The 27,181-nt window shown below is 43.2% G+C and overlaps 1 protein-coding gene and 1 non-coding gene across 3 annotated transcripts in view; both read right to left on the bottom strand.

Moving 5' to 3' along the window:
* CHN2 (chimerin 2) overlaps window positions 1-27,181 on the bottom strand; it is a 344,324-nt gene that overhangs the window by 91,532 nt on the left and 225,611 nt on the right. The window contains exon 7 of one of the 2 annotated variants that reach the window (XM_056117938.1): window positions 20,766-20,801. The exons of the other annotated variant lie outside the window; for it this stretch is intronic. Coding sequence (XP_055973913.1) covers window positions 20,766-20,801 — 36 coding nt within the window. The remainder of the gene's footprint in view (window positions 1-20,765; window positions 20,802-27,181) is intronic. 2 annotated transcript variants of the gene reach the window in all.
* LOC130027889 (small nucleolar RNA SNORA51) lies at window positions 5,986-6,117 on the bottom strand. The gene has a single exon (XR_008793100.1). It is a non-coding gene; the product is annotated as a small nucleolar RNA SNORA51 (small nucleolar RNA).

Raw genomic sequence — 27,181 nt, 5'->3', positions numbered from 1 at the left:
CGAACTGTACCTTTTGATTTCCTTTTGTATGCATTGCTTTTTGTCAATTAAGGCCACTTAAAAACAATCTGCTCTCTGGGCTGGAGAGATAGTACAGTGGGTAAGGCATTTGCCTTGCATGTGGCCAGTGGACTTGGGTTCAATCCCCATCATATGACATGGTTCTGGAGCCCACTAGAAGTGCTCCCTGAGCTCAGAGCCAGGAGTAAGCCCCGAGAACCATTGCATGTAGCTCAAAACCAAAACAACTGCAATAAAACAATCCACCCTCATAGAAATCAGCACCTTGCTTTCAGCACAAACGCTACTTAAAAATAATTTATTGAGTTAAAACACTGAATCCAAGGAATAGCATCAACTCAGCTTCTGTCACAGAATGCTGGTTGCCCCATGGAAGAATTCTAACTGTGCCAGAACTGCAAGTTTTTTTTTTTTTGTAAGCGCTCACTGGCAGACCTTTCCACACACTCAGGCTCGGAGCTGTCAGCTAGCAGGGGAGTGTTGCTGTGCCACCTCCTGTTGTCAGCTCCGATTCCACATACACCTTTGTCTTCTAGCGCCTGCAGCAGCCAAATTATAGCTCAAGTGAAAGAACATAATTATATTCTGAAAGGCCAGGGACAGCTGCTGAAAATACCCTAACTAGGAACAAAACAACACAGAAAGAGACAAACCAGGATTACCCAGGATGCACAGCTTGTCAAAACATTCTAGGGACCCTTACAAAATGATGTGACTTTTTTTTTAACCCTTCCATTCTTCAGTTTAAAAAATTAATTAAGGGGCCAGGAGCAATAGTACAGTGTATATAGGGGGTAGGTCGGTATGTGGCCGAGACTGGTGAGGTACTGGGCATTTCATATGGTCCTCCTGAGCCCCACCAGGAATAATTCCTGAATGCAGAGCCAGGAGTAAGCCCTGAGCACTAGCAGGTGTGGCCCAAAAATTATATCCATAAATTAATAATTAGCTAAGTATTGGTTGGATTATTGAGAAGTACAGTGAAATCTGTCATATTTTCATATGCATTTATAACTAATGTTTATTCCTTTGACATGTGGCATAGGGTTCTATGTTGTAATAATGCCTGTCAGTTAGTTCCTTGGTGGTCAGAGTTCAACCCATTTTCATCTATCTAGAACACAAGGGAAAATAGGAGGTGGTGTCTCCAAGAAATTTGATATATTGTAGTTCTGACATACTGGGTAAATAAACTATAGATTTATATCATACAATGTAGTTAAGATCTTTAACTTGACTAGATTTGAAAAATTTCACTTTATTCTTGGTTGCCCTGATCAGCAGACAAATGGCAATATATTTATTTATGGGGTCAAGGAGTAGTAGTCAGAGGTTGAGGTGGAAAACAGGAAGAGAATAGCAAGCAACAGTAGACTAGCAAATATATTAGCTACTTAGAGGTTGCTGAGAGGGTTACTGAGAGAATGTGTAATTAGTTAGGGGTTACTGAGAGCTTGTAGCCCTGTAAAACTACAATACATGTTTTGAACATCACTATATTGAATCTTAGGATGTTATCACTGAATGTCTCTTCTTAAGAGGAGACACAGAATTTCAAAGAAATTTCAAAGAAAGGCATCACACCTGAAGAGTCAAAGTTTTCAGTGAAAATCAGGTGACAACTCTTAGACATGATCATCTCTGTCTCTGTCTTTTTCAGTTGATGTGTCTCTGTCATGCACACAGCAGGATAAGACAACAGAAAGTTGTTAAATACTTGTAAAGGACTCATGAGGAGGTGCTTCTAGACAACTCTTTGAGTCCCAAACTCCCGACTCCCTCAGGAAAGAGGGGCTGGTGTACCTCAATCAATATGATCTTACAGTTGTAGGCCTGCAAGATAATAAGGATGAGATTGGAGGGCTGTCTTTGGGAAGAAAGAGCATTTTCACCTGCCTCTGGATCACATCCACAAGTAGATGTTCAAACTCAGAACACGAGGAGCATCGGGATGATGATAAACTTGAAAAGAAAATTATTCGTAAAGGAACAACAACAAAGACAAAGACAGGGTTTAAGGAGGAATTAGCTTTGGGAGGCACCTGCATGCTGCAAAGGTGAACCCTTGGCACTACTCCCTGAGGGCCACCAAGAGCTGATGGTCCCAGTTCATGAATGTTGGCCTAAATACACACTCAAGAAAATACCATTCCACTGCCCCCTCCCCAACTCCAGTTGGAGGGTGAAGTGACATTTCGAAGGTGACATACATTACCTATGTTGCAAGAAGTTCAGTAGGAGGTGGGCATTGAAGTTCAGTGGAACAATCCCCTAAGACCACAAATGTGCCTACCAGGCCCAATAAGGGTGAAGCCTCCTTTGACAGTACAGTCAAATAAGAGCTCACTGGGGTCTCTGTGGCCATACCCCATGGAAAGTGAGCTGGGGAGAGGGTCATTTCCATGCAGCATGCATCCTCTCTGTCAGCCAAGGCTCTGCAGTAGAGCTTCCTCTGTACCTAGTCTGGGTATTAGAGAATTCAGGAATAGGCATTCTGGTGATTAAAACAACATCATGTTTTGAGATTTAGATTAGAGGGTTTTATTACCTACAAATGGCTATAAGGGACAGGGGATATGAAAGTGTTTTTACAGCAATGGAAGGAGAGGGATAATTAAAGGAATAAATAAAATCCCAGTTGTAAGGATTTTAGTTGGACACGTGTGATTGGATGAATTGGAACTCTTGCTCCCCACACTAGGCACTATAAAGGAATAGATAAAATCCCAGTTGTAAGGGTTTTTGTTGGACATGTGTGATTGGATGAATTGTAACACTTGCTCCCCACACTAGGCGCTTATTCACTGTGTCCTTGCGGGTAGCTCCCATTGTTCCCTCCTCCACAGGGATGTTCCCCTTCTTCCCAATATCCAGTAGGATGCAGGTATGGTTTGACTATCAATGGTCAAACATAGAGACTCCAAGAAGGGCCCAAGCCGGTTACGGCTCCTGGTTCTCTTTTGTTAATGAATGACCTAGGAAGGCTCACAACCAGCGCTGGTCAATGAGAGGTGAAGGGAAGTTTCCAGGGTGAGGCCGAGTAGGGAGGCAATGCGAAATCCCTTTGCTCACTATCACTTTTCTTATCTTCTGTTTTGGACAGTTTCAGGTGATGCCTGAGATAGAACAGCGATCTTATGCAATTGAGAGTTGTTCCTTATAAAGTTGAGAGAAAAGGTCATGCATGAGACAAGGTGAGCAGAGGAGGCATGAGAAGAGCTTGGGTTTATGCTGACATCATTGACGCAAACTCATTCTGAAACTCCTGCCTTGGCCTTTTCTCTAAAAAGTGTATAATAACTGACCCATGATGGGGTTGCTGAAGCTCTTTAACTTCTTCATTAATTAGGTAGATTTTGTGTAAGTGGCATAAGACATCAAAGGGGGAAAAGTAAACTAAACAGAAAGTACCAGTCAACTTAGCTCACCCTTGGTTTCAAAGGAGATCAGAAATGTTTATAGAACATTTAACTCTTCTTGTTTAATCATCAGATTGGGTTTGATTCTAAAGAAAAGGAGATCTTTTCTTTTACTTCTTTGGCTAAATGCACAGCTATTTTAGATAAGGCTCCGCCAACTTCTAAACTCTGAAGGCAAAACGCAGGCCCATGTTACTCATGTTTCTCAAAGTTGTTTGAGTAGTTTTAGGCAAATATTATTGCTCTTGGAAGACACTAAACAAGATACTAATGACACAAATGTAGAACAAGATTCAGTAAACCCTTGAGAGTAGTAAAATATGGTAAAGAGAGAGATGGAGCCCAAACCTGTTTCTACTTTCTCCTCAGCCTGATCCTGGCTTCCTCCTTCTTTGGTGTGGCTGAGTCTGAGCCCAGATAATGAATTCGAAGAGCAGATACTGTGCTACTTCCAGAACTGGCCTACCGAAATTCCTTGATGTATTCCCTAAGACTCCTGTCAGCTTAAAGGGAAAGAATCCAGACCAAAGCCAAAGTCTGACCTAAGAATTCCTATGTACTCAACATTAATTCAGTATCTCCCCCCAAAACTTTTATTTCTACTGGTAATATATATTGATACTTACATAAAAATGACACAACCTCATTCATTGAAAAATGGAAATGCAAACTACAGAAACATTATGTAATAATATAATGTTTTCATGAACCATATCAACCCTAACAAAAAAATCATAGGGAGAAAAAACACTGTCTCTCACTGTCCTCCCGTTGCTCATCAATTTGCTCGAGCGGGCCCAGTAACGTCTCCAGTTTTTTTGAGACTTGTTGTTACTGTGTTTGGCATATTGAATACGTCACCGGTAGCTTGCCAGGCTTTGCCATGCTGGCTAGATACTCTCAGTAGCTTGCCAGGCTCTCTGAGAGGGGCGGAGGAATTGAACCCGGCTCGGCCAGACTGGCTGCGCACAAGGCAAACACCCTACCACTATACTATTGCTCCAGCCCATAGGGAGAAAAGTGACATTAATTTATAATTTCTAATGTAAAACTTAACAGAATACAGTTATATTCCTTAATTTTTTAATTAAAAAATTTTTGAGCTACACATGGCAGTGCTGATGGTGGGGGGGGTGACTACATGGGACTTGAGGGGGTTTCTCCCAGTGGTGGTCAGGCAATACTCAGTATTGAGCCTGGCCTCCTACTTTTTAGAGTTTTAAATGTAATTTTGAAGTTTATCTGTTGTGATATTCTGGTTTACGATATAGTAAAAGCTCCAGACTTTCCACAGATATAAAGTTGGAGAAAGGGGCTGAGGTGCCTTGGTACAAATATACTGAAGTGTTCTCAGGGAGGGTGGGGACTTCAAGATCATACTTTGAGATCCTTCCACATCACAACTATGTTGCAGGATTTAAAGGAAGATGTTTTTCAAAACGTGACTGAGAGAAGCACAAAGCAATGGAGCCTAAACGCTTTAGTTTCTCAATTATTGTGTGGATAGTTATCGAAACAGCAACTTCTCCACTGAACAAAGATGCACATGAAATGATACTTTTTGAGGGGGAGGTGTTTGGAGCATACATGGGCTCACGGCTTACTCCTGGCTCTGTACTCAGGAATCACATCTGGTCATGCTCAGGATACCATATGGGGTGCCGAAATCAAACTGGGTGGGCCACATGCGAGGCAAGCGCCTTACCAATATACTATCTCTCTGTTTCTGATAGTTGGTTGCATTAAGACACTAAGATGAAGGGATTAATGTGTTATAGTGACTATAATTTTTCTAATTGAATTGTAAACTCACATGGTGAGAGGTGAAGTGAATTATCCAGTGTTTTGTGGCTTGGAGGAATGTGTCCAGTGCTCCTACTCCTGGTCTCTAGACTGCACTTCCTATCGACCTGACCTACACATTTATAAGAACAATCTCAGAACTCTCACACTCTAGACACACAGCCAGAAAATGTAAGGAAAATGTATGTTCTTGTGCTGGTCGTATGCTTCTCCAAGAATATGAATTAACAGCTACTTCTGCATTCTCTAAAAAATTAAAGAGAGTTGGTTGGGAATAAATAGGTGAAGAGGGATCACCAAGGATTCTAGAGACAGGTAATAATTGGTGTGGTAGGAAGACTTAAGGACTGACCTCTGTGCTTTGCCACCAGGATATTGCACTGCAGAAGATGTCTATATCCTGGGTAGAAGACGATTCTGTCATTAACACAGCTGAAGTTGTGCCATTTTGGGGAAAAATGATAGAATATGAGGTGATTATATTAAGTTAAATATGAGAAGAAGTGAAAGATGATTTTGCTCATGGGTGTAATGTGAATAGTTACAAAGAAAATGAACCAGCAAACCCCCAAAACCTCTTTAAACTAGATGTGGTGAAAGGGTGGTGGTTATTGGAGACGGGGCTGTCTCTATTAGCTTCAGATGACTTAGTGATTTTTTTTCCAGGAAACTAAAACTTAACCCATGAATAAAGCTTAAAACTATTCATAGCAACCGTGTCTTTTCTTTATCTTCCTTAACTCTGTGTTTCCCCCATTCCCAATACAGACCGGGAAGGGATCTGGCTGAGATGTATAAGGGCCGGGTATACTGTAATTTTTCTTTCTATACAATTGGTGCAAAGAACACAGCCTATGTTAAGTACAAGGAGCTTAATTTTATTCTATAAAAAGTAATTTGAAATCATTTGTTAGTAAAATATCCAAGGTTAAAATACTACAAAAAACAATGTGCAGATTAGTCAAAACGTGTCTGTCAGCCAGATGTGGCCTGTCTATTGCCAATTCTTAAAGAGAGTCTGTCTTGCTGAGCACTGACAGCCAGGCCTTTGCCAAAGCACTGGGTATGGTGGTATTACTGTCCCTTTGGGAGCAGGACACTGGGTTAGACCTTACAGGGCCATGGCAGGAGCAGGGGCAGATGTCAGTTCTCTGGTGCCCTCAAGTGCTGGAGCAGCTTCCGGTGTTCTGGCTCTGTTAGAAACAAACACTTCCAAGAATTCTTTGGAGGGAAAGTCTCAATTTCATGAGGAAGAGGGGCCAATTCTCTGTTTGTTTTCTTCAGTGTCTCCTGCTTTTTGACAAAGGCCCAGCAAGTAGGATGTGTTCAAGCCATCTGTGCTCAAGGAATGTGAGAGATTGCAAGAAACCAATTTAAAACTTGACTTCTGCAGGAGTACATAGATGGTGGCCCTTTTCCCACCTCAGAACTAAAAACATTATTTTCTTGAAGGTAGAGATCTTGCACAAGTCCAGATTATGGATTCTGAATGAAACTTTCAGTTCCAGTCTGTGGAACTGTAACACAAGTGTCTTCTTTTTTCCCCACCAAAATGTGGGTTTCTGCTATAGCAAGTAAAGCACCCTGATTTTTTTAGGGGGCCTAGAATAAGTGAAAGGCCTGTGGGTGGCATTTCTCATGTAGCTCAAGTGGCAAGGCGTGACTGGGAGAGACCTAGCTTCTGATCATAAAACTGACAATTTTCAATGAGTCCAGGCCCCCAAACCAGGGAGGGTATATGATGTCTCAGTGGATGCTGGTAGAGAGAGATAACAATTCTGGAGGTCCCACAGAATGGGATTGTAACTCCACAAAGAGGAGAGTGAACCTCAGGATGGACTGGTTGATCCTGAGTTGATAATTGACACGGACTTAGGTACCACTATTAGGCAGAATGGCAGCTTGAGATGGCAAAGAAATTGACCTAGAATAGGAACTGACTTTTCACTTCGAGTTTGGAGTCTGAGACTTCACACTTCCTGCCAGAGGTTTGTGGGTAAGATTTCCTATGAGCAAAGAACAACCAAATTGTGGAAGCATATTCAGGTTCATAGTTGGGACCCCCATGAAAGAAGGAAGATGGGGACACTGTCTCTGTGAAGTGCTCCACCAACTTGTGGGGTTAAGAAATTGGACTGTTTCTTCAAAGTTGTCCTAATTTAGATCTGAGCTTCTATAGCTCCACATTCCTGGACATTGGAGGTGGGTCGTGCAGAGAATGGGGATGACTTTGGGCAAAGCAGCTTTCTCCAGCAAAGAAATCTCCCAGTGTTAGGAGATGGACCCTTCAGTCCTGGAAGTGGGAATTGGGTACATGACAGCACCCACCAGTCAGCAAGTGAGAGAACTCTAGACTGCATGGTCATCCCTGGGTGATGACATAATAAATAGATGTCCACATCATTCCTTCTCTCTGAACTGGGTGCTCAAATTCTATGAATCTGTGAATATGAAGGTATTTGCTGGTGGCTTTTACTTGAGTAGAATAGATGCCACAATATTGTTTTCCTAGGCATTTTCTATATCTGAAAGCTGAGGTCTTATAAGCTGGAAGTACAGGCAAAATTACAGGCAGAAGAAGGCAGAAGAAGGCAGTAAAATGGACAAGGCAAATATACAGAAGGATTTGTGCTGTAAGTTACAAAGCCAGCCCTGAAACATGGAAACCTGTCCTGTGTTTTCATTTATTTTGGTAATCCTTTTTCCCTGGACGTGTTCTTTGAGCACCAGTCCTAAGAGATAATCAGCACTGAAAGGGTTCTTTCTGGGCAAATAAAAGTGGGAAGCATCCCTTGTTGATTCTGGATTACACTGCAGTTCGAAGAAATACTGCACATAAGAAACCCATAGATGCTGCAGCCAGAGATATAGTAAGGTGAGGTGACAGGTAAGGTACTTGCCTTGCATGTGGCTGACATGCGTGGTTCAATCCCCAGCAATTCATCTTATCCCTGAAATACAGCTGGGAATGCGTTTTGATTGTAGAATCAGGAGTGACCCCTAAGCATTGCAGGTGTGGCCCCCCAAACAAAAATAAGCAATAATAAAGAAAGAAAAAGAAAAAATTGAAGAAGAAACCTAGAATTCTATAGATGCTTATAAAATACAAATCTGCTTGGTGACAGGCAACAATCTTAGCATCCCATGAAAAATAACGTTATTCCCCAGGGCCTCTATGTGGAAAGCAAGTGGTTTACAAATTTACTTGATTCTTCAATGTAAATCTTTCTTCATGAAAACATTAGTAACTCAGTGCCATTTTCCTTTTAGAGCAGTTGAGCTGTGGTTGGTTCAAGCAAATCTGGTAGGTGTCAACTGTAGGAGCCAAACCCCGTCACCTACAGCAGGACAGTTAAGAGATTCCCAAACACAGGAGGTTGAACAATGTGCCCAGATCACACACCAGCAGAGCCAAAGCGGCAGTTAGTTTCTTTGGCCCACTCTCTTAACTGTTCCTCGCCAGCCCTCACACTGCACCATTCCCTTAAAAATAGATGATAAATACAAGAAAGGGCTCAAACCCACTTAAAATGAATCTGACATGGGACCAGATTGGTAGTACAGGAATTAAGGCACTTGTCTTGCATGCGGCCCATCCTGGTCAAGTTCCCAAATGTTCAACTGCCAGGAATGACCTTTGGGCACAGAGCCGGGAGTAAGCCTGAGCACCGCCAGGCATAGCACAAAACAGACAAACAAAACAATGAACAATGAAACTGACAAAATGTACCTCTAAAGCGGTTGGAGAAACTAATATATCTAGCATAAAAATTGATCTTTGGTACTTGTTGATTTAAGCAAAAAATGAGTAAAATATTTCAGAGAAGAACTTGACAAATATTTCTACAATAGTAATAAACCCTATGTTTATGAATGGTGTAAAACTATGCCCTTATTCAGCAATCTCCATGTTTGCAACCAGAGCATCGGCGTTCTGGTTGTCTGGACTGTGTTTTAGTCCTTCCAGAAGCCACCTAGTTTTTCTGCTTGCAAAGAAAAAATCAGAATATGGAGCTCTTTTCTATGGAAAGTGGCCACGAGGAGGACCAGGTTGTTCTCACAAACCATGGGCCAGTAGGTGGGTTCATCCATCGGAGCCCCTTCCTACCAATGTGGTAAGATGCCAGGCACAGGCCTGTCTTTGTGGGAGCTTGAATATATCTCCATCCACAGTTCCCATCATGTCTGCTTTTAGCTGTTTTTAATGTTCTGCTCACCCCCTCTGAGCTGTGTGCCCCAACCAGTCAGTGTGTGACCCTCCACATAGACGAAAAGGCAATGAAGACAGAGAGGACATTTCCTTCTCTTTAGCACTGGTTGCCCCCAGTCCCTTTCTTGTGTGTAATCAGAGTGGCTAGAGCACAACTATTTGAAACCCAATGATTTTTGACCTCAACTTCCTCTCCACAAAACCTTGAATTAGCTCTGCCAACTTTCACTTCCTGCTAGACTTTTTCTCTAGTGTCATTTCTAGGAAACAACAAAAGAGTTCAAACACAGGATGGTAGGGCAATCTGTATCCTGAGGAAGCTGCCCTTGAATAGAGGAGGCTGCAGGGCTTCAGAGCAGCCCTGCACTGCCACTTGCCCATGGACCTTCTAGTGGCTTAGAGAAAGGAAACAAAGTTGCACTTGATTGAAAGAAAGTCCTGAAAAGGTGCAGGACCAGCTGCTTCTCTAGATTGACTTTTCATCTGGTTCAGAACACTGTGCTGGGTATAGAAATGGGGACAATTATATTAAGCTATCTAGCTAACCGACTAAAACCCTCAAGCTACCTGCCCCTGCAGGCTGAACTGATTTTGAATATATAGGTCTCTTTTTCTCTTCTCTCTCAATCTATCTCACCTTTGTCCTCTCTCTCTCTCTCTCTCTCTCTCTCTCTCTTACACACACGCACACACACACACACTTACACACACAGAGACATAAAACATCCACAAATGATGATGACATTAAATAATGTTATCAGTTCTTAGAAAACTTACAGAGCAAAGGAGATGATACAAAGGGCTGGAGCACATACTTTGCATGTGGGAAGCAAGGGTAAAACCTGTAAATATCACCAGGGGCCATGCCCAGGCACTGAGTTGGGAGTAGCACTGCTGAGTGTGGCCTTAACCTACTACGCCTGGCCCCACCCAAAAGGAAATTTATATAGAACTGCCATCTAGTGCCAAATGTACATAATTACTCTGATAAATCACCCTGACTGGCCCTTCATAATCAAGATTTCAATGTCCTATTGTAGACTTTGTAATAAATATTCATAGTGTGCTTAGTGCTGAGCAAGTCTGCCCTGTAATAATGAACAGAGTTCAAAAGTACTCTAGTTTGAATTATGTGAAGTTGCCATTCTTCTAGGTAAACCTATCAGACATCAACTATTTGCCATGGTTGAACCTAAGTAATTTATAGATTTTCCTTCATTCTTTGTGTGTGTGTGTGTGTGTGTGTGTGTATGAGTGTGTGTGTAGTAAAAACAGGATTATTTGGTAGTTCTAAGAGGGTATGGGGGAGAAAATGAGAAATGTGCCCAAGAAAGAACATGGGCTTCTCTGGAGTGGAGAGATAGACCCGGTACACGTACCAATGTTAAATTATGAAGGTATGAAAGTCCACATCTCAGGAGGGGAGATGCGGGACACATGTGCTCAGCACCATATGCACCATAGCACTGTAGCACTGTCCTCCCGTTGTTCATCGATTTGCTTGAGCGGGCCCAGTAACGTCTCCATTGTGAGACTTTTTGTTACTGTGTTTGGCATATTGAATATGTCACGGGTAGCTTGCCAGGCTCTTCTCTGCAGGGGAGATACTCTTGGTAGTTTGGGGGCTCTCCATGAGGTGCGGAGGAATCAAACTCGAGTCGGCCAGGCCGGCCACATGCAAGGCAAACACCCTACCGCTGTGCTATTGGTCCAGCCACATGCATGCAGCAGCAAGATATGTGCTCAAGCACCGTTTGTGCCTAATTTCTAGGTTTTCAATCTAATGGATTTTTCTCTAATATCAAAGGTTTAAGTAAAACTGTTACATAGACCATCAGCTGCTAGGGAAAATTGCTTCATTCCATCCTTCCTTCTCTTCCTTTCATTCTTTAATAACTGTTAATTAAGTGTCTTGTAAATGCAAAAGCCCATTAGCTGACAGATGTAAGATTAGCCTTGACCCTAACTGTTCAGAGCCCAGCAGGGGAGATGGGCATGGAGTAGCTGGTGGTAGAGTCTGGCCATGCTTTAGGGAAGGAAGCAGAGGTGAGAAGGGGAGAGCATGGAGGGAGGTGGGGGGGTGTTCAGGAGAGTCCCTAGATAGGAAAGTCCCACAGTTCTCCTGGGTGGGATGCTCCACACCAGGCAGTGTGGGCTCATGGAGGGAGGAGGTCTGGACAGTCTGCACAGAACTATAGGAGAAATGTGGTCCAGGGCAGGAGGGTGGACAGCGCTTCTGGCTCAGAGGCTCACAGTAGCCAGTGACTCAGGGACTGAAAAATGCTAGAGTGGTCAGCCAGCCCAACACAGAACACATCTGCCTTACATGCTTGCGGTCTGCACCCCCTTATCACAGACAGTCCTTTGGGAAGCGCGAGGATGGTTTTCACTAGGAGGCCCAGATACATGTTGAAATAATTTATCAAGTACCACGCAGCTACTGGCCCAGAGACCAGGCTTTTGGCTTTGTCCAGCACCTGCTCTGTGGGGAGCTGCCCTCCAGTGGCCACTGAGGAACCCCTTAATGCAAAGGAACATGAAAACAACAACTTCTTTAGACAATGCCTAAGATGTAGCTTGCTTATCAGCTGGGACAGCATCTAGTTTAAAGTCTAGAAATATGTATATGTATATGAATATTTGCATGCATGCATATTTAATACTTGACATATGTGTAACTTAGTTTTCATACTGGATGACTCTGGGTCAGAGCAAAATTATTAATAATGCATAGATAATAATATAATTATTTATTCTATAAGATAAAATATAATTATAATTAATAATTACATATTAAAATAATGCACTTTGGAGAAAAATGTTGATTATTACTCATTGATTTCATAGTTGCTGTAATATATTTCCACATTATATTTAAAAATCACATGTTGTTTGTATGCAATTTACATATATTTATAGATATCAATATAAGATTGTTAACTATATATTCATACAGTATTTATTATGTATACTGTCACTGTCACTGTCCTCCCATTGTTCATCGATATTCTCAGCAGGCCCAGTAACATCTCCATCGTGAGACTTTGTTGTTACTGTATTTGGCATATCAAATACGTCACAGGTAGCTTGCCAGGCTTTGCTGTGTGAGCGAGATACTCTCGGTAACTTGCCGGGCTCTCCAAGAGGAGCGGAGGAATCGAACTCAGGTCGGCCATACAACAGGTCATACATTACAAATCATATTAATTAGAACAGGAAAAATGATAATTGATTAAAAACAAGCATCTATATTATTGTTCATTTACATATCACTTACATATGTCAGCTATACATTATTTTCCAATGTGAGCGCTGTCTTCCTCTGAGGGATGCTGGAAGGATGGGGTGTGGGTGATGGTGGGTCGGGGTGGACCAGTAGCAGTCCTGCTGTAATTGGGGTCACTTTCTTTGTGTTTGTATAAAGAAAGTAGATTTGGGGTTGAAGAGTTAGTACAGTAGTTAAGGTGCTTGCTTTGCCAATTTAGGTTCAATTTGGGTTGAAAAATTTGGCCAATTTGGGTTCCACTTCTGGCATTCCTTATGGTCTCCAGGTGCCCACCCAGAGTGCTCCCTGAGTGAAAAGTCAGAGCACAGCCCAAGCAGTGAGCCAGGAGGTCAGTCCTGAGCACAGCCAGGTGTGGCTCACATAAATAATATGAATAAATAAACAAAATAAAAATAAAGAAAAGAAAAAGAAAAAAATGAGAGAAGGTAGATTTCCAGGGGTACTGGGTGATTTGCCTTCTGGGAAGGGGGTGGTAGACCAAATAAGTGTGGGACCCTCTGTTTTATAACATGAATTACATGTGTGGAATCTGCTTTATTAACTATCTCTTTAACAGTTTCCAGAATTTCCTCTATGTTTCGTAATAATCCTAGAATGAGACTCAACCAGAGCACCTGGGGTGCCCTCGACCATGGCTTGAACATCTCCTGGGAGGCAGGGTCTGGGTCAGATCCATGGCATCAGCCATACTGGGCGCATGGACTGGCCTTGTTCTCATGCACTGCCTGGGGAGCTGTGATCAGTAGCATAAGCACTGTCATCTGCTTTCCATCTCATCTTAGCTGTATGCTACCAGCTGGGATGGAAGCTTACCCTTGCTTTTCTATTTCCATTTTAATATCCCTAAGCTTTTGAATGAAAAGGTCCATATTGGGGGGCCCAAGAGGTAGTAGAGTGGGTAGCGTCAGCCTAGGTCTGTTCCCTAGTATCACATAAAGTCCACTGAGTCTTGCCAGGAGTAAAACCCTGAGCACAGAGCCAGGAGTGAGTCATGAGCACTGCCGGCTGCAGACTCAGAAATCAATGGGGAAAAACAAATCACTTCTTTTTTCTCTGAAGGGTTAGGAGCTGTAAAGTCCAGCTTGATGAGTATTTTGTTCCACCATAAGGTTCAATACTGATTAGTTTGCAGTGTCTAGTTTTTCCCAGAAAAGATGTGCATTCACTTACCCTCTTGGCCAGGGTGGGTGAAGTGGGGGAGCACACACATTAACTCACTGAACACTCACTCTGAGTGGTGTTAGGGATATAGCACAGGGCACCAGGGAGCTGACGGTACCTCCCACCAGCCTTTGGGCCAACGCAGTTTTCAGGGTGGAGATTGACATTTTTTGTCACAGAGAAGTCGAAAACTTTAAACTGCTACTTTCAAAGCTCAAGGAAAACCATTTACTAAACTTGGGCTTTGAAGCTGGGAAAACTAAGAAGATAATTTGCTTTGGCAATTGTGTTATCCTTTAAGAGTGGAAAAAGTGGGTTTTTACACATTTGCCAACAGCTATCAGCTTTTGGAAGGAAGACACGTCCATGGTTCAGGATTTGCACGCCTGCCCGGCTGCATCCTCGTCTCTTTGCCCCAGCCTGTCCTCCATGCTCCCGTCCCTTCTTCTTTATAAAACTCTACATGGCAGATATGAGCTGCAAGGCTTTGGGGTTAAGTCAAACTCTCCAGCCGCTCTCTGTGGTCCTTCTCAAGCTCCACCACTCAGAGCTCCCCCCATGGCAGATCAAGAGCTTCCCTTTGCAGCCCTGTCATCAAGACTCTGCCCACAATCATGGCTTCTCTAGAATATCTTTCTGTCTGGGTGTGGTTTTTCTACCTTGCTTGCCTTTGGGTCTCTGGTCTCTGAGCATTGTCAGCTGCAGAAAACAGGAGCCATATGGGCTGCAGGAAACAGAGACTCAATCCCAAAGATCACAGGAACAAAGAGATGGGAAATGACAGCTCATAAAACCAAGGCTGCTGGTGCTCAGATGACCCCTTTAAGAATGGAGATGTAAACCTCTGTCTTGATTCTCTACTGAGCTAGTCGCTATATTTGGGATCACCCAGCACTGAAAAGAACAGCTCTTGGCACCAAGCAGGCACATGGTGGGCACTGATCGTCAGCAATGAAGGCTGCAAGGAAGGAAGGTGGCACCCCTGCAAGCAGCTCACAGGGGTCCTCCCAGCCACGCTGAACCCACAGAAAAGGCATGTCCTACAGGCTCAGGGTGGGTCAAGAAGACTTTCTAGGACCAGAAAGACCCAGCCTGATCTGTAAGGGTATGTAGAGGTCCCTAAGTCAGAGCAGGATCTGGGGCAGAGGAGGCCATGGGCGCTTTGAAGAGCTGGCAAGATATGGTGTGAAGACTGAAAGGCACTGCACTGTTAGTGTGTCCAGAAATATCACTATTCCTTTGTTCTGATGTCCTGAGACGGTGCAGGAGTGGGTGAAGGCAGAGATGTTTATGCATGCGTGGGTGTGTGTGCATGTATGTGTGTGCCTACATATGCATGCATGTGTGTGCAATTATGTGTGCCTGTGTACAAATGCATGTATGCTGGTGTGCGTGTACATATGTGCCTGATGTATGTTTGTGTGCCTGTGTGTGTGCCCGTGTGTGTGCATACTGTGTTCCGGTGGACCCATAAATGTGTGATTACCAGAGGATGGGACAGTCATAAAGAGCATTGCATACTGCCCAAGGCGTTCAAGTTCAGGCAGCGGGGTCTCTTAAAGTTATCCTGCCTTCCAAGTCAGAATAGCTAGTCTAAGGGGATACAGTTGGATTCTAGGGCACTTCCCAAAACCCAGCACGATGCTCTTGAATAAGTTACTCCAACCTCCCCACTCCCCCTGGCAAAAAAGCAGCTGAGCCCACACACCTTATAGGTGCCCCTGGCATTGCAGAGAAGACTCAGGGAATGCTAGTCACCACCTTTGTATCACAGTTGATATAAGGAAGGAACTTGAGGCCAAAGGGACCCTTCCTAGCTCTGTGCTTATCACAGATCACACCTGGCAGTGCTTGGGGGACCGGATGGAATGGCAAACAGGGGATGGAATCAGGATAGGCCACATGCAAAACTACTGTCTTTAAACTAAATTCTTTTTAAAGAGTTTATAAAGTTTATAAAGTTACTGATAGCTGAGTTTTAGGAACACGATAATTCGACTCCAATCCTTCCACCCATGTCGACTTCCCTCCACCAGTGCCAACAACAAAACAAAACAACTGCCAACCCCTCTGCTTTCTTTTCATTGACTGGCCGCAGGGGGAAAAAACGGAAGTGGAGTGAATTAAAAACTCTCTGTGTGTCATAGTACAGACCCAGAGACTGGAGTTGTACTGCTCTTCGAGGAAGGAAGCTGGGCACTGCTACCTAACACACATGAGGGGGACCACTGGGTTCAATTTCCTTCATCCCAATTTATTCCATCACAATTGGGAGAAGGGAGGGGCAGAATGGTTGCTGAAGCCGGGGTATTTCATCCTCACTGGGGGATTTAGTGAAGTCTATAGAGCTTTATAATATTGCCAGATCCTTTTAAAATTCATAGAGCTCTGGGTGAAAGAAGCACATGGGGATTTTCTTTAAGAAATCTCAGAGGGAGGCATATTTGTCTGCAATGAATCCTTCTTTTGGGGGAGGAACTCCCTTAGTTTATATAATTCTGCACAAGGACAAATTAGTTAAGGTGGAAGATGATTCAAATCATGCCACAGAGACTGGAGCTCTGATGTTTGAAGAAGGAAACAATGTCTAATGCAATGCTATCCTTAGAAGGTTTAAAGTTCAACAGAAAACAAATTTGTTTGCTTTGTCCATCTAGTGGTGTGGAAAGGACAGTAGACAGGAAGTTAAACTTTAAGTCTCGTTACTATTTACAAACAAGTATCTGACTATTCTATGACCAAGAGTCAATTTCTGGGTAACCGCAAACATTGACTTTCTCAATTCCTTCTGATAGAGTAGGAACCCTAACCTAAGGATTATTATAAGGTCAAATAAAATAATGTAGGTTTATAATTGATTAAAATTAACAGTGTGCTTGATAAGTGCAAAATTGGTTCTTTTTAAACCTATAACTCATAGGATCATTACAGATCAAAAATAATAGAAGTCTCTTCTACCAGTCGTTTTATATGAAATTTCTTTATACTGAAGTAAAATATGACAGCCTTACTTTGTTGAGGGCATTTTGAGACATGCTCAGGTCACAATACTTTGTCTTATATTTGACTCTCAACCTGTGTATTAAAGAAGTAGTAAAAAGATATTTTTGACCAAAACACTGGGAAAACAATCTACACACAAGACAACACACAAACTCGAAACTCCCACTGGCTATAGTTCATATTTCTAAACAAGACAGAAAAATTCTTAGGTGGTAGGAAAGTGAAGAGATATATACAGCTAATCCAAATCATCAATAAAATTCTTTCAGATGAAAACTCCTTATAAGTGGATGTGTTATTTGTACATGTACAGGGCTGCATACATTGTATACTTATGCATATAAAATGTCATAAATCTATATAAGAAAACAATCATTTTAAATATATCCCTATATCAAATGACATAATTAAGAAATTGTCATGTTTTGCCTCATCACTGAAAAGTCTTATTTATACATAAAATTTTAATATATATTTATGAATTATTTATATATATATAAAATAGAAATTTTTACTCAGTACTTTGAGGTTATTGATTATTAAATTAAAATGTTTTGATATGTCATTTAAATTATTTTAATAGAATCAATCCTGGGAAATGCTCCGTATTAATTAACATAACTGAAATATCTCATACTAGTTGGTGTTGCCAGGTGCGGAACTCAGGGCCTTGTGTATGCTATGATATAAGTTACTGTTACTGGATGGCAATTGTCTAAGCCAATAGCTGTAATTTTATTAAACGAGACTCCAAATGACACAACATAGGAATTGAGTTTACTATCATGATCTCAGTATCTAGTTCATATCCATATTTCTCTATCCTGGTGCATGTACCATTATTCATTCTTTGGGTCACATAGGAGTTAATTCAATGAATATTAACAGCTAACTATATGTAATCTTCTCACAGAGCTGGGATTCCAGTTGCAAACAAAGCTCTTCTCTGGAGTCATTAAAAACAAAAAAGGAGCAAATCTCAACTGTACCTCATGGTGTTTCACTGATAAAAAAATAAATAAACATGGCCGACCCGAGTTCGATTCCTCTGCCCCTCTCGGAGAGCCCGGCAAGCTACCGAGAGTATTCGATATGCCAGACACAGTAACAACAAATAAATAAAATATTTAAAAAAGGAGCAAATCTCAGTTGGACTTCTTGATAATTGTTAAAGCCGCCAAGTCACAGGAGAACAATAAAAGTTGCATTTGTAAACTTTAACTTATTCTTTTGATTAGACTTCATTAGCTTTATCAGGGGATTAGGTACAAAGTGAAATATTAACTTTTCGGAAACTTCAAAGTGAATATGTGTAAGGAGTGACACAACCAATGAGGATTTTTGAAAAATATCCCCTTCAAACCTGGCTTGACATTTCGTCACTGAGAAATGAATCATGCTAGTTCTGCAGCCCTGCAGCCCTTTCCAGTGGCAATGAAAAGAAAGCACCTAAGACGCTACCTCCTTCCACTGATGTCAAGAGAACCAGTCAGGAAACAAAATCCTTCCTTCTCCCCACACTCCATCTGCAACAAGAATCTGCACAGCCTTCAAGCTAGTCCGGGCCCACCCTGTCACCTTCACCTTTGCACTCCCTTTCTAATCTGAACAGGGAAGGGGGTGTGGACTGGCCAATTTTATTATTATTATTATTATTATTCATTTTTATTTTTTTGCTTTTTGGGTCACACCTGGAGATGCACAGGGGTTACTCCTGACTCTGCACTCAGGAATTACTCCTAGCTCTGCAATCAGGAATTACTCCTGGCAGTGCTCAGGGGACCATATGGGATGCTGGGAATTGAACCCGGGTCAGCCGTGTGCAAGGCAAATTGTGCTATTGCTCCAGCCCCTATTATTATTATTATTATTATTGTTATTATTATTATTTTTATTATTGGTTGTTTATATCAGAATAAACTGAAGAGCCACTTGTGAAGGAAAGGGACCCAATCCCTCCCATAATTCAGCCTACAAGGAGAGCCACTAATCGAACAGCAGTCCTGGAGACAGAATTATCCTCCTGCCCCCTCCTTGACCCCCAGCTAAAGGTGACGGAAGGGACACCACAGTTCCTGGTTCCTGCCCACCACTTCCCTGGAGATGGGTACATGTTACCTTCTCCAACAGACCTGCCACTCATCCACTGACCATCTGCCTCAAGCAGGGATGTCCAAAGTGTGCCAGCACTGCTGGGGGGGGGACCCCAGGATTCAGTCAGAGTCCAAGAAGTCAAACTGTGTAACTGGTTTTGCCACTGACTAGCATCACAGTGAATCTTTAAGACACTGTCATTTGTTACTGTGGATCGATCATCCAAAAAAAGAAACCCAGCTTATCTAAAGAGGCTGCAACGGATTCTTTCCTCAGGGACATCTGTGTGGCTAGAGCTTCTTCCTGGACTTCAAACAAAACAATATATCATCCCAGATTGAACACAAAAACAGATGTGAGAATACAGCTGTTGTCCATTAATCTAGGCACTAAGGAGATATATAAAAGCGTAAAACAATGTCAAGTTTCTCGCTGATTTTATTTTTCATGTTGGGTGGGATTTTTTTCATAAAAATATGTCATTTACCTAAAAAGATAACGGATTTGTTACTACTACGCTTAAAAGGGAATACTCGAATTTTCGTGTTGTTTTCAAATGTAACAGTTTATATATATACATATCAACATATATAAACTATATAAAGTCTTTTTTTATAATATTAAGGAGCAGAAATGTTTACCAAGACCAGAATGTCTGAGCTTGCCAGGATTCAAGTGAATCAGATCCATGTGACCATTTGTACAGAGCCTGGGAGAATTTCCCACCTGTTTATGCAGAGAATGAGCAAAAAACACAAAACAGATACCCCCAAGCAATTGTCTATTCTGTTATATGCCATAAAACCCGAGGAATGAGGATGATTCAATAAATTCATTGCTCAAATGTGTTCTCGCTCATTACTCCCACATCTGCTAGGGTTGGTCCCCGGAGGATGCCATGCTTATGCAGTTTTTCTGTTAGACACTAGATGGCAGTACAAGCATAAAAATACTTCGCAAAGGCCAGCTCTAAATTCTGTCTTTCCAGAGTCTTTGGTTGGGGGTGAAAAGGGAAGGTTTGCTCACTTTACACTGACACGCCATAATGAAGCAATATGATTTTTTCTTTGTTATGCAAAGCTCTAACCTTGTGTCTACTGATAGTGAAGGATTTATAAAAAGAAATTTTCTGATTAAAAAATTAATCCCGTGACTAGAATATGACTCCTTCTTCTACACAAGGAGTGCTTAGCTTTAGCTGCTCATCCAGATCATCGAAAATCCAGATGCCCATGATTTAGCCCAAGTAGCTGAATCTTTATTTTCAGAGTGGAGGCAACTTGAACACCGGGATCTTTGAAATCTTTCTAGATGATTTCAGTGGGTGGTAAAACAAAGCATCAGAGAAGAGGGGGCCAGTAGCATAGGGGTTAAGACTCTTGCTTTGCATGAGCCAACCCAGGTTTGATCCCTGGCACCTCAAATGGTCCTTCAAGGCGTGCCAGGAGTGATCCCTGAGCACAGAGCCAGGAGTAAGTCCCAAGAACTGCTGGGTAGTTACCCCCAAACCAACCCAACCAAAATTACAGACTACAGAATCACAGTCCTATAAACTTTGCCTTTAAGAAACTGGATGGCCTTTAAGGAGGCGATATTGAAATTTTCTTGCTCCATTATTAAATATTCTCAATCTAAGTCTAGTTCACATCCCCCCTTGTATTGAAATTTTAGCTGGTAATCCAGAAAAAGCAGTGAGCGAGGGGAACAGTCGGGGAGGGGAAGAGCAAAGCAGGGAGCCAAGGATGGAACTCTATGGTAGAGCACTTGCCTTGTGTGTGTGAAGCCCTGGGCTGGATCCCCGGTGCTGCAAAAAACAAAATCAAACCTTGGAATCAGCTCCAGTAGCCAGAACCCTCACCCCCCCAAACTTGCTCTCTCCAAAGTGCTCTCATTGAACTAGTTCTGTTGCAATTGAGATAGAACATGGATGCCGGTGTCTAAATAGCACACAAAAGTCTCAGGGATAGCAGCATTTGAGGAGGTGAAACAAGTCTTTCTTGTTCTCTCCCATCTCTCTGAGGGCCTGAGAATCTAACCTTGAGAACCTGAGCATCACCTAGGTAACCCTAAAAGCAGAGATTTCAGAACTTGCTCAAAGGGGCTGAGATTCTGTAAGTCAGTAAGGGGTGAACAGTTCTTTCTCAGAAGGCTCCCAGTATTTCTAATCTGCAGCCAGTTTGAGAATCACTGACCCAACCGAATCAGCAATTTTTTTTTTGACTGCATGAAAAATCTCACACATTAGGTGATACTTATACCAAAGAGTGCTCTGCAAAACCAGCTTTCAGGAACAAATGCAATCGAAGATCCATTCTTACAATATGAGATCTCATTCTCTTTCATGACTGCGTGAGCCGAGCGGGAAGATGGATGATCGCCGTCATTACCGTAAGCTGTCACTTTCACTAGCAAAGTTACGCTCATCTTCATTTCTCCCTGATGCTTGTGGAAAGGTTGGTTCTATCAGTTACACATTATTTCTGAGGAACCTCCGGCAGGGAGCCAACCTACAGGTTTTCTAAGCCCTGTCACAGGAGCGGATCTTTCTCTGTTCTTTTGCACTTCTATGAGAACAATTCAGCCTCTATCTTTGACAAATGTAGGTGGCTTCTCTGCCCGAGGAAGAGCGGTGGGCAGCCCCATTTGCATCAGTAGTCCTTGATGAAGTCACCAAGCCTCACCACCCACCCAGATCATGATGCCCTGCAGAATGGCATGACTAGGGAGCATATCCAGGGACCCTGGCACTGGAGGGCTTCCCATGCCAGTTAGAACACTCATGCCAGCCCGACAGCAGAACTGGGTCTCTTCACTCCTCACACTGGTTACCCTGGGTCACGTCCCCATCCTGGCTGCCCTAATTCATTCTCTATGCTTTCCTCCCCCACACCAGGGATACTGACCCCAGGACCTGCAACCTTTCGCTCAGAGGTACCAGCTGGAGAACAGAGATGCTGTAACAGGAGTTAGTTTATTTCTTCTTTTCCCTCTTCTCTCGGGTGACTGTGTTCCCTCTTGTTGGAATCAGGGGGCTCCTAGTCCTATGGACCATGTTAGGTGAGGGCCCCATTTCCTTCTATTGGTGGGCCCTTTATGTTGCAGCTCCCTTCTCTGATAGCCCTCCTTCTAGCCCCCTCCCTCTGAAGAAGCTCCCAATTGAGGACTGAGCACATGCTGTAACCCTAACACCTTCAGCAGGGTGCATCTCTGTGTGTGTTTGTGTTTGTGTATGTGTGTCTGTTTGTGTGTCTGTATGCAATCCTGATGATTCTCTAGGGACCAGATTTTGTGCTTGGGACTGAAACAAGGTGAGCTGCATGCAAAGCACATTCCTTAATCCCTGTATCCTCGCTAGCTAACCTTTCTCATTTTTTAAGGGGACTCACCTATTGTTCAATGGACGTGGTTTAGTTAGACCCTCACAGGTTGGACTTTATTAAAGACGAGAAATCAAAGAATGACCTGAGTCTCCAACTGGTCAATCTTCAGGGGAGGAGAAAGGTGTCCAGGCATTGGGTTCTCAAACTTGGGGTGTGCACGGGGACACCTGAAGCCTGTTCACACTGGCTGATACCACATCAATGCTCCATGCCAGATGCTAAGCTTGGCCAAGAGGTGATGTTCAAATCGGCCTTTCAGGTGACGTTGATTTGCTGTACCCAAGGACCATACTTTGAGAACCACTGATCTAACCTATGACCACAGACGTCGTGGCCGAAGTCTGTGGACACTGCTGTTGGCATTTGTGAGTAGGGCTAGATTCCTCTAGGCTGGGTGAGTCTCAGCAGAATTAACTAAAGAGGGTATTTGGGATTCTATAGGGTGATTCCAGCAGGGCCAGGCTATGGGCATGAGGGCATCTGTGGGTACCCGGCTAGAGAGGGTTACAGCTGTAAATAGATAGCCTGGAAAAAGTAGGTCTGGGCTAAAATGGACTTCTCTCACTTCCTAAGTGCCCCCCACTGCCTCCTGGGGCCCCTCCTACTCAGGAACCTCCTGAGGGGCAAATTGATGTCATCTGTTCTTGTCTAGTCTCTTACCATCTGCCACTGCCTCCCCACCAGCCTCTGTGTGCACAAGTGATTGAAGAAGGGAGTTTACTCACAAGTGTCCCTCAGCAGATATAGGACAGGAAGTGGCAGGTGAAACACGTCAGCTCCTCTGAAGAACAATTCTACACAGCTGTTTAAAGGTGTCCAACTCAACCACATGCATGCCCACAGAGTCCTTCCTGACCTTGAATCCTGCTCCCTGAGATACTTCTTAAATGACCACGCAACCCAGCACTGGCCCCATGGGCTCTGCATCTACAGGGGCCTGGCTTCAGTGAGCTGTGGGCATCATACTGAGGGACTAGCACTAAGCTGCTGACAAAGCAAATCCAAGAGGAAAACAACAGCAAGATCTACACTCTGATGGGGAAGCATCATGCAGGGCCTCCAGCCCCTGGGTACCAGCAGAGGACTGGGCAAACAATCACATAGAGTCAGTCAGAACTGTGCAGAGGAGAAAGTGCTGGAGACTCTTTCCCAGGTCTGCTCCCTCTGCTCCAGGATGGTAGAGACAAGGGGGGAAGTGATGACGCCAACCATGAAAGCAAAACCCTGGATGTAAAAGAAAGCCATTTCTAAAGAAAAAGACAGAGGTTGAGGGTGGGGGGAACTTTTCTCTCAGCTCACCTGTGAAGGGGGTTTCCTAAATGAGCCCCAGAGTCCAGAGGGGGGACTCTCCCATTTGGGCAGTGAGGCAAACACATCCAAGCATTCTCACTTGCTGCCAAAGGGAAGCAAGAAAAATTGGGCAGCAGGAGAAGGGGCAGAGGGCCCTCCACAAAGGCCACTGATGTGAGCAGCTCCTGGACTCTTCAAGGGGTTTTTAATAATTTTGTAGATGAAAAGGGCTGGAGCGATAGCACAGCGGTAGGGCGTTTGCCTTGCGCGCAGCCAGCCCGGCTGAGCCGGGTTTGATTCCTCCGCCCCTCTTGGAGAGCCTGGCAAGCTACCGAGAGTATCTCGCCTGCACGGCAAAGCCTGGCAAGCTCCCCGTGACGTATTCAATATGCCAAACACAGTAACAACAAGTCTCAGGATGGAGACGATACTGGGCCCGCTCGAGCAAATCGATGAACAATGGGAGGACGATGTTTTGTGTTTGTAGATGAAAAAGAAGTAAAATCTTTTTTCTTGGCTTACACAAAAGAAACCTGGTACAATGTACATACCACATTGTAAGGTATTCTTTTCATTTAATAACTCTGGGTAATCTTTCCGTATGAACTCACACAAATATTCTTATTCTTCTCTGTGACTGTCCAATGTTCCTTTACACGGAGTTAGTATAATTCACCGAAGCAGTTTCCAACAGGTACTCAAATTATTTTCTAACACTTCTATTACAGAAAGCAGTGGGATGAGTGAACATTTTATATATTCAAATTGTATATATATGTATATATGTACGCATATATGTGTACACACATATATTATTTTTCCTGAAGTGCCAGGGATGGAACCTAGGGCCTCACACACATGAGGTTGTTATTCTACCACTGAGACATCCTCTCTGCCCTTCAAATGTGGTTTTTATTATATTAAGGACACTGGTGATTTCTTGCCAATAAAACATAAATACAATTTAATTCAGCAAGCCAAAGTTACTTAATAACATGTGCTACCGAAAACACTGTTGTCACATATATTGGATTCAGCGGGTGTCCTTTCTAAGGAAGCTTAGTTAGAGCCAGTCAGAATGATGTGTTTTCAAAATCAAACCACATAAATATTGAGTGATTCTTACAGCCAATTGACTTAGAATGGTCAGAAACAAGGGAGGCTGTTTAAAGCAATAAGAACAGTGAGGGTGGAATGAAGCCTGGCCGCTCCCTGCATTTCAGAGGCTCTGAATGTGCATTCTGAAAGCCCGGGTCTGATTCTTCACCATGCCATTGTGACGTAGTGAAACAGGATAATGATTCCTGTCCTGTGTACCTGGCCACGCTGTTCTCAGGATGCAAGGGGAAATTACTGCATGTCTCTGAATTCTGTTTATGAACTCTTAACGTCTGAACCAATGTGTAGTCAGAATGGTATATTGCTCACAGCTGCTGCTATTGGAGGCCGGCAGATAATCCATCTACGGAATGAGTTCTGCTATAAATTTCACAAAAGAAATTACACTGGGCGTAACTATTTTAATTAAGTGTGCCGACTGGTGGCCCTAAGATATGATAGTTTTAAAAGCAATTAAAAAACAAAATCAGTAACCACTACAGCTCTTTTTTTCCACCCTTACAGGTTTCTGCCTCTTCTACCGTTATTAGAATCAAGTTTAATGCTAACAACCTTAACAGAAGATCAACCTGACAGCCACTCAAATCCAATGGGAGAGCTAGAATCCTTTTGCCAATTAACACTGTTAATATTCTTGGACTTGCAGGTAACATGGTCTCTCTGTATTTCTGTGGGAATGATAGATGAGCGTGCAAAGTTTCCGTATTGGGGAAAATGAAATACAGGATAGTCTATATTGGGGAGCTATTAGCTAAACTCTTGATTTTATGCATTTAAGCTTTCCGGATGCATGTGTGTGCACACGCACATACACACAGACACACACACACACAAGGCATGGAAGCAGACAGATGCCCCAGGCACTGCCTGGTCCATGCACTCAAGTTCCTGAACCTGTTTTCTAGTCCTTGCCTCCATGGCAACAGTCCCTGGACCTGCCCTTAAGGAAAACAGAATTTCTAGTCAGGCTGAGACTTTTAAAAATTGCACTTGTCAATACAGTCATGAAGAAATGGATGGATTCCTACCAAGTCACTTAACAAATCCACTAACAAAACGAATGACCCCTGCAAATGACCAGGGCCAGCATTCAGACTGGCCCTCGGCAAAGTCGGCGAGGCACCATTAGGGTCGAGAAAGTCAGCTGTGCTGATGCCTGTTCCTCAAACACTTTTGTGAGCTTGGCTTTTCTCCCATTCAGAGCTGCTGAATCTTGACCTTTTTCCTAAAAGTACCTGGGTACCACAGGGGTGGAGCTCATCTAGCGCTTACTAATTTCCTCCAATATTTAATTTTAATATACACAAATCGATCTCTAGGAAAGGACACAGAGTGCCATGCAAGAATCCCTAGAGGAATATCATTTAGAAATCTCTGCAACTGAGAAAAGTTTTCTTTCAAAGGAGGACTAGGACCAAAAAAATGCTTTCCAGTTCTGTGGGTCTCAGTGTCTGTTCCTCCACACAGAAAGCACTCTGCCTCCTCATCCTCCCTCTGGAAATTTCTAGTGTGTAGCCCTCATCTGTAACAAATCACCTTTTTGGTGGCATGACTCTCCTCTGTGGAAATATAATCACCGCTTCAGAGGTTTATTTCACAATTCATCTTCTGATTGATCACGGTCAGAAAGGCTCGCTTCTATTCTGAATAAGTTTTGAACAGATTTTTGCAAACAGACTTAGGAATGGTTCTCACCTAAATACTGGAACAAACTCTGAAAGTTGGGGCGCAAGCCTCCACTCCCTATTGCTCAAATGTAAACCACCAGATATCCTCCTATTCCCCCAATCAATGACTTGTAAAAGAATAAACAGGTGTTTTGGAGACACTGGAGTTATAAAAAGAAGATGGCAAATTATTTTTTCATGGGCCAGCTGTTCAACTGATGTGGTTCTGGGGAAGGTTCTTCTGAGCTCTAAAGCTCAATTAGCAAATCAATTACACACATTCCTCTGTCTGCCAATAGGATCACACTGCCTCCCTCTGCTCTCCTTCCCATTTCTGGGTTGTGGTGTGCCCCCATCACCATAGTGGAGCAGTCAGCCAACCTGAGGCCCCTTTGTTTTCTGTTAGCACTGGCCCATGGGGCTTGGGAGGGGTTGGCTTTCCGGTTTAATTAAGGATTAGCAAGCAGCGAGGAGGCTTGCTGCTCTGCCCCACTTAACTGATCCTGGTCCCCTCCAAGCTTGCCTTGGAAGCTGGTACCCGCACAATCAGTGGGGGCTGGCTACTGAGGCTGGCTGTCACTTTCTTTCAGCAGAAAATAGATAGGACCAGGCAAAGCAGATGGTTCCTAAGGGGGCACATCCAAAAAATCTGCTAGCAAACTGGGGTGGTGTCTCTCAAATCAACAGCAAATTACTGGAGGGGAAAATCAGATCTTCCTTGCCACCTC

Source organism: Sorex fumeus, unplaced genomic scaffold (assembly GCF_029834395.1).
Source record: "Sorex fumeus unplaced genomic scaffold, SorFum_2.1 ptg000037l, whole genome shotgun sequence".
NCBI lineage: Eukaryota > Metazoa > Chordata > Mammalia > Eulipotyphla > Soricidae > Sorex > Sorex fumeus.
The sequence above is the reverse complement of the archived record's forward strand: the minus strand, read 5'-3'. Positions and strand labels throughout refer to the sequence as shown.